We start from the raw sequence: 8,350 nt of genomic DNA, 5'->3' as shown, positions 1-8,350 counted from the left end.
CGTAGTTGCAAAGTTGCTAATTAGCTAAAATGCAAAAGTTGTCCGTGATGACATTTGAACACGCAACCTTTGAGTTGCTAGACATTCATGTTATACGCTTATCCATACACCCTGACCAACTACCCTGCTTATAGTTTTTGAGTTAAGTTTTCCTCTGTCTATGTCATCATAACAAACGTATCATATCATACTAATTTGAGTGTCACAGATTTACATTTACTATGTTACGTCTAGTCTATGAGACCAGGTTGTTCTATCAGGGGTGGCATCATTACAAGTAAATTAAAGGCTCACCTTTTTCTACTGGTGCTCACGCTGTGAAATAGAAAACACTGTCATATTTTATCATTTCAGGGGGAAAATAATCATAATCATTTCAGGCGAAAAAAGACCAGAGAGAAGCTATAGGGTGACAAAAAATACAATTTTTAGTAAGCACTAGAAATAATGAGAGACACAATTAGAACATGTCATTAATCTGTCGACCTACAAAGCTGCTCTCATTTCTGTGCCAAACAGCCTCATCTCCAAAACGTTGGAAAGTAACAAATAGCTTTTTTATCTTGTTTTATTTGTTCATTTTTTTGTCCCAATTTTTATTTATTATTTTTTTACCCCAGAAATGAGGTCTAGTAAATATGGCAGTAAGTGAAGTGGCTGTCTCTGTCTCTGTCTCTGTCTCTGTCTCTGTCTCTGTCTCTGTCTCTGTCTCTGTCTCTGTCTCTGTCTCTGTCTCTGTCTCTGTCTCTGTCTCTGTCTCTGTCTCTGTCTCTGTCTCTGTCTCTGTCTCTGTCTCTGCATGTCTCCTGCCTGCTCCCTCTCTCTTTTATTAGTTATGCTTCTTTCTTTCCTTTTCTTTCATTTCTGGGGTCACAGAGCCGCGGCTGTCTGCGTTGTCTGTCTGTTACTGGACCTGGCACCTGCCAGTAACGATTATTACTGTACGTCACGGAAAAATTCCATACTAACCTCATGGTTTAGTATCTACTATCTATATATCTATGTTCCAATGTAGACAATCACTCTCTGAAACTTGTTCTCTTTCCTTTTCATTGTGTCCAACTTTCTGCGTTGGCAGAGCATCTTGGAATTGAATTTATGGGTATGGAACAATTATTCATTTGAATGTATATTGTTCATTTTAAGAGTTGCCAAGATCCTCTCACAGTCACACATTACTACTACCATCTCTCTAGAACCAGTAGCTCTTCTCTGATCTGTCGATCTGTCACTTGCCCACTAACCTACCAGGTCCAAAGACACTTGTCCCTCTGCATGTATGCTAGCCCTCTCTCTCAATTATAGAAAACCTTGAAACTAAGCCTTGTTGTACACACCATGTTACTGTATAGAGAGGGAGACAGCAAAGCCACAGACATGTTGATGATGGAGAGGAAGACACTGTGGAAGCAGAAGGTATGAGGCTACATTATGTTACTGTATAGAGAGGGAGACAGCAAAGCCATACATAGACATGTTGATGATGGAGAGGAAGACACTGTGGAAGCAGAAGGTATGAGGCTACATTATGCTACTGTATAGAGAGGGAGACAGCAAAGCCATAGACATGTTGATGATGGAGAGGAAGACACTGTGGAAGCAGAAGGTATGAGGCTACATTATGTTACTGTATAGAGAGGGAGACAGCAAAGCCATAGACATGTTGATGATGGAGAGGAAGACACTGTGGAAGCAGAAGGTATGAGGCTACATTATGTTACTGTATAGAGAGGGAGACAGCAAAGCCATAGACATGTTGATGATGGAGAGGAAGACACTGTGGAAGCAGAAGGTATGAGGCTACATTATGTTACTGTATAGAGAGGGAGACAGCAAAGCCATAGACATGTTGATGATGGAGAGGAAGACACTGTGGAAGCAGAAGGTATGAGGCTACATTATGTTACTGTATAGAGAGGGAGACAGCAAAGCCATAGACATGTTGATGATGGAGAGGAAGACACTGTGGAAGCAGAAGGTATGAGGCTACGTTATGAGTGAAGCTTTTGAGTCACAGAGAGACAAACTGGCGAGAAATGTGCTGGTGGTTATATATCAGTAACACCACACCTGAAACAATAGACAGCATCCCATAAGACTATCTTCCATAGAGACAGCCACTAGTAGGTGGTAGGTCCAGCATTCCCCAGTTGATTGACATTGAATCAGAGGCTCCTGAAAGTGATAGTGACCTAGCTCCTTCAGTAGCAGCCAACCACCAATCTCATTCCCTATCAGTCCCCTCTTCTGTGACACACATACAATGCCAGGCGAAGGCTCTCTAGACAGCACCCCAGTCCCCCTACCTTTAGCACTAAAAGCCCCACCACCACCCCATTTTAGACACCCCCTCCCCACACCTTCCCAGCTCCTCTTCCTCCACCGTCTGGCCATCTCCTCTTTCCATCTTCCTTTTTCTTTCTTTCTTTCGTTCCCCTTCTCCCATGTTCTGTTTTTTTTCTCTGTCATTGTGACATATCTGCTGACAATGTTCCACCACAATGAGACTTATGCTCATTGGTCAGTTAAACACCATCAGAACACCTGAGAGGGAGGTATTCATAAAGCTTCACCATGACAACAGAGATTCTAGACACTTTTGATCTGACACAAACGATCAGAAAACCACATTAAACCTTGCAAAATAATGATAACTCTCATGCAAAAGCTGCATTATATTTCCCTTGTTAACATATGAAGACTGAGTAATCTGTGAGTTCTATATCTGTGCGTTCTCTGGTCAATATAAACGTGTTTATTTAGTTGCCGGTGAGTTTTATAAATATCCCCAAACCATTGTGGTGTTTTTGCTCTAAAATGCTATTTTCTTACGATTATCATCTGATTCCATCATACAGACATGTGTCCTTAGACCTCTTTGACATACATTCCATAGACATTATGATACATTAGTGCACATAGGGAAAGCAGAGGGGGAATCCAGACCAACCACACATTGCAACATGGAGGTCTATGTATAATGAGGCCTAGTTTCTAGGAGATTGTTTGAACTTGACATACAGTAAGCCTACAGAAGATAGTATTACCAGTAAAAGAAAGTCTACTAGGGGTTAACTGTTGGACGTTGTAAATTGAACTGTTACATGCTTGAACATGTGTGAAACAGGACAAATATAAGCACCTCCTAACTGAAACAACCTATGTTGTGGCTAAGCCACTGTTAGCCTACAGGGTTAATACCATCACGGTTTTGGTTTGTCTAAGGTTAGCACTATTAAGGTGAAGCAGGAACACGATTGATTATTTTTAGGGAGGTTAGATGTCATAGGTCAGTGATGTGAGAGTATGGAGGGAAAGGGAGGAGCTGAGTTAGCTTTTGTTTGAATATTCCTGTAGAGTAGCGCTCACATGTATGTGTATTTGTATGTGTGTGTGTGTGTGTGTGTGTGTGTGTGTGTGTGTGTGTGTGTGTGTGTGTGTGGGTGGGTGGGTGGGTGGGTTGGTGGATGGGTGTGTGTGTGTGTGTGTGTGTGTGTGTGTGTGTGGGTGGGTGGGTGGGTGTGTGTGTGTGTGTGTGTGTGTGTGTGTGTGTGTGTGTGTGTGTGTGTGTGTGTGTGTGTGTGTGTGTGTGTGTGTGTGTGTGTGTGTGTGTGTGTGTGTGTGTGTGTGTGTGTGTGTGTGTGTGTGGTTTGTTCACAGAGGCAGAGGAGCTGTACCAGCGGCGCGTGTTGACCATCACAGGCATCTGTGTGGCACTGTTGGTAGTGGGCATGGTCTGTGTGGCGGCATACTGCAAAACCAAGTACGTACTAGTACTGTTCAGAGCCAACCCTGATTTTAATGGCATCATTATGACATCATTTAAACCTGTTCTTCACGGAGCCCAGGAGGCATTCACTGACTGGGTCTGCACAATGACCACAGCTATAATGTTGGAAATTAAGCTTTTAAACTTCTCAGATGAGCTTTACAAACGAATTATATATAAAAAATCTGCGTATTTTGATGACAGACAGACCATAATTTATAAAATGACTGTAACACTGTAGTTTATATTTATTTACATTTTCTATCAATATTTTTCCTTACCTACTATCTTTCCTTATCTACTATCTTTCTCAATGTATTCTAGAACAATAACTCATGACACTTTCTCTTGCGTATGTCCTACAGGAAGCAGAGGAAGAAGATGCATGGCCACCTGAACCAGAACCAGTGTGTGGAACAGCCCAACCGCATGCTGGCTAACGGTCCCAACCACCCTGGGCCAGGCCCTGAGGAGATCCCCATGGTCGACGTGAGTCACTACGGCCCCATACCCACTCAGGTTGTACAACTGATGTACAACACATTTGACACAACAGTTGTGGTAGAACTGATATTTCTGTTATACTACAGAGAGTTTGTCTGCACACGCTTTTCTACACAACCATTGTTTCTCGAAAATCGCTGTGTAAACATTTTTGTGCGGACAAACCTTCCATTGGATCACAATTGTTTTGTCAAATACATTGTACACGAGTTGTACAAACTGAGTGTGTACAGGGCCTACAACCTACCTCAGGCTCAGAAACAGATGTGTTTTGTTTGTAACGGGTGTTATAACACATCCTTATTCCCATATTGCCCATGCCCATGCAGCTCCCACAATGCATATATCTCTCTTCCTTTCACAGTACATCTCAAAGAACGCTCCTACCACAGAGTGTAGTATTATACAGCATGGACCAGAAGAATCCGTAAACTTCTCAGGAAGCCGAATGTCCACCAGATCCCACCACTCATCTACAGTCTCCCACAACTCCAGGTGCTGTAGTAACACACATAAACATAGACACACATTCACACATGTAGAGACACACGCACACACACACACACACACACACACACACACACACACACACACACACACACACACACACACACACACACACACACACACACACACACACACACACACACACACACATTTCTGCCGATCAGAAATTTCCCAAAGCCCCTCTCCTTACTTACTGCCCTCTCCCTATAGACATGAGGAGCGGACGTGGAGTATAGATAGGACAGACAGTATGAACTCAGACTTCCAGTCAGGGGCGCTCTCCTCGTCAGTGGGCACCAGTAAATGCAGCAGTCCGACCTGCATGGAGGCACGGGCACAGAGGGCCGCCTACTGGGGCTGTTCTGAGGGAGCCAGCCTGCAGTATGGAGACTCCTACGACTCTCTGAGAGATTCACCTCACAGCGACAGGTGAGACAACTAGATTGAATCTTCGCCAAAGATTTGTAGATGTAAAAACCACAATATTAGTTGTTGTCTATGGTCTCAGTTTTGGGCCTCTGAACCAGATTTAATACATTTTTTTGTTTGTTTGTGTCTCTGTTTCACCCCTTCCTCCCCACAGGTATGTGTCAGCGTTGACCACGCCAGCCCGTCTGTCACCCGTTGAGTTCCACTACCCCCCGCTGTCCCCCCAGGTGCCCACCTTCCACATCACCTCTCCCAACACGTGCCACGCCCTCGCCCTGCCGCCTGCCGCCGCAGCCTACCACCGGGAGGATGACCAGCCCCTGCTGAGATTCCCCCAGGTGATCATGACCCTGCCGCTACACCCACTCATGACTACGTGACTGCACAAATGGCAGAAAGCAGACCATATTACAACTGGGATTCATGAGTCATATTTTCCACTTCCTTTATCGGGTTGTGGTAAACTAGAAGAGGTAGTGTACAATGTTGTTAGTTGTAGATTAAAGTGGGTAGTGTACGATGTTAGTTGTAGATCAGAGTGGGTAGTGTAAGATGATAGTTGTAGATTAAAGTGGGTAGTGTACAATGTTGTTAGTTGTAGATTAAAGTGGGTAGTGTACGATGTTAGTTGTAGATCAGAGTGGGTAGTTTATAATGTTAGTTTTAGATTAGAGTGGGTAGTGTATAACGTTAGTTGTAGATTAGAGTGGGTAGTGGATAATGTTAGTTGTAGATTAGAGTGGGTAGTGGATAATGTTAGTTGTAGATTAGAGTGGGTAGTGTATAATGTTAGTTTTAGATTAGAGTGGGTAGTGTATAATGTTAGTTTTAGATTAGAGTGGGTAGTGTATAATGTTAGTTATAGATTTGATTGGGTAGTGTACGATGTTGTTAGTTGGAGACTGCAGTATCTCGTGTGTGACGTTGTGTTTCTGAGACTGTCTCATCTCTTTCTGTCCTGCAGGATGGACTGTTGTACCGACAGCCCCGCCGCCCACGCCAACCCTACCTAACGGAGAGCACGGGCAGCCTTCCATCCAGCCCCTACCGTCTCCCTGACGACGAGGCCTACGAGACCACGCAGGAGTACGCCTCCTCCCGCGAACCAATCAGGAGCCGCCGGCGCCCGCGTCGGAACCGCCTCAACGGACACTTCTCCCAGCGTGCAATGGGCCTACGGGACTACAGCTCTCAGAGCTTCAGCCAATCAGAAGAAGAGGAGGAGGAAGAGGAAGGGCACGGGGAGAGCACGCCCTTCCTCAGTATGCAGAACATGAACATGGAGCCGTGCGAACGTGGGTGCCGATCATCTACTGCCCCTGGCACCACCACTGACATACGGACTCACCGGGCACAGGGGCGACCAAGCACCCGCAGCAACGGACACAGTAAATTCCCCCAGTCGCGCTCCTTGACACATGGCAACACACCCCTTTAAGACCTGTCCACCTTGACCACTGACCTCTAACCCCTGACCCCAAAACCTTTGACCCAACTAAAGACAACAGTGGAGTAGAGACATATTTTTATTTTGTATAACAGACAGATATTCTAAACAAATGAAATATTTATTTTCATTTTAGCAAAAATTGTCTACTAGCTAACAGCAAATACTTTTTTTATAGGGAAAAATATTTATATGTAAAGTTTTTGATTTACAGCATTATGAGAGAAAAAATTATTCCGTGCCAATTTTTTCACGAGTTAGTCAATAGAATAATATTGTGGTGCCTTTTGCTGTGTGCTGAAGCCAGAGGTCCAGTTGAGTTTTTGTAGCCTTTCTAATACAGACTCCTCATTTTATAGACCTCTTTACTTTGACTTGCTCTGATTTAGGATCTCTCTGTTTGAACTGTGATATGATTCTGGCATCATGCAATATGAGTCACCCCTGTGTAAAGGTTTATGTTTACATGAGAATGATCCACATACAGTTGTTTTTTTCATGGGGACATTTATCACAGACGCAACTGGGTGTGGTGTCCTGTCCTGGTACAGGAAGTGATGCGCTAGTTTTTGATGAGTCGCTCCAACTAACTTACATCGGTCATTCAGGTCATCATCCGCCGCCTGTCATTGTCTGTGTATTGTTTTAGAGGAATGCAGGTGATCCAAGGTACCTTCACAGGTGTTCAGGGTTTTTAAATGGGCGTGAGTGTGTGTGTGTGTGTGTGTGTGTGTGTGTGTGTGTGTGTGTGTGTGTGTGTGTGTGTGTGTGTGTGTGTGTGTGTGTGTGTGTGTGTGTGTGTGTGTGTGTGTGTGTGTGTGTGTGTGTGTGCGCGCGCAGGCATATGCGTGCTCCATGATGAGTTGTAGTCTGATCGCAGGCACAGCAGGGGAGCCCTGAGTGTGTCCATTCAGCTATGAGGGTGTGTTCACTGTTAAACTGACATACTTAACCGGCCAATCCTCATGCTGCCAGAAGCTCCATTGCACTGTAAAACCTCCTTCCATGAGCATTCATTGGCCAGGGAGCTGCCAATCCAACCAATCCTGTCAATCCAGCCTGATTCTGGCCTACATGGACTACCCACCCCCGTTCCTATGCCAGCAGCTTAACTAAAGCCGCACTGTGTCTCAGGACTTTCACAACCCATGAAGAAAAAAACTCAATTTCCCAAGAACCACCATGGTCCATAGGCCAGATCCATTATGTCCCTTGTCCTTGACTGTTTTCATGTGTGATGTTGTAGGGAGTTTTAAAAATGAAAGATGCTGATATGTAGTTGATGTTGAGTCTCTTAGATGATTGTTCTATGACAATGTAATGACACAGGTTTATTCTGTGATGTTGTTGATGACGGCATTGGCTAGTAATGATGATGGCACTGGATTGCTGAGTGCTGTGGCAAGTCACAAAGGTTCATTCTTGCGAAGTCTCTCCTACGTTGACTGACGGACTGCAGTGTGTTTGAGTCTGTTCGGTTTGTCTTTTTTTCATCATAGCCAACAGACTGTTTGGTAGTATCGATTATTGCATCCTTTGTTGCATTCCTATACCTTTGTTATTAGCATACATATACCTTGCTTGGCCACATTGACTGAATGATCTGATATGCGTCTGTCTCTGTCCGAACCCCCCCCCCCCATCTTGACGATGACATCATAGAGTATAACATAACCTATTATCATGGGACATGT

The 8,350-nt window shown here is 44.4% G+C and overlaps 1 protein-coding gene across 1 annotated transcript; it reads left to right on the top strand.

Annotated features, from left to right (window-relative positions):
* The first annotated feature begins 1,753 nt into the window (after positions 1-1,753).
* LOC109879813 (pro-neuregulin-2, membrane-bound isoform-like) lies at positions 1,754-7,432 on the top strand. The gene is made up of 7 exons (XM_031791370.1): positions 1,754-1,792; positions 3,627-3,763; positions 4,135-4,258; positions 4,638-4,768; positions 4,991-5,209; positions 5,364-5,547; positions 6,174-7,432. The coding sequence occupies exons 1-7, from the start codon at positions 1,754-1,756 to the stop codon at positions 6,645-6,647; spliced, it is 1,308 nt and encodes a 435-aa protein (XP_031647230.1). The 3' UTR covers positions 6,648-7,432.
* The last annotated feature ends 918 nt before the right edge of the window (positions 7,433-8,350 follow it).

This window comes from Oncorhynchus kisutch, linkage group LG15, assembly GCF_002021735.2.
Source record: "Oncorhynchus kisutch isolate 150728-3 linkage group LG15, Okis_V2, whole genome shotgun sequence".
Classification (NCBI taxonomy): domain Eukaryota; kingdom Metazoa; phylum Chordata; class Actinopteri; order Salmoniformes; family Salmonidae; genus Oncorhynchus; species Oncorhynchus kisutch.
This window is presented reverse-complemented; position numbering and strand designations above follow the sequence as displayed.

Coding starts and splice junctions, on each gene's coding strand:
- LOC109879813 (XM_031791370.1), top strand. CDS start 1,754: ATGTTGATGATGGAGAGGAAGACACTGTGGAAGCAGAAG. Junction 1,793..3,626: donor AGACACTGTGGAAGCAGAAG/GTATGAGGCTAC, acceptor TGTGTGTGTGTG/TGTGTGTGTGTGTGTGTGTG. Junction 4,769..4,990: donor ACAGTCTCCCACAACTCCAG/GTGCTGTAGTAA, acceptor CTCTCCCTATAG/ACATGAGGAGCGGACGTGGA.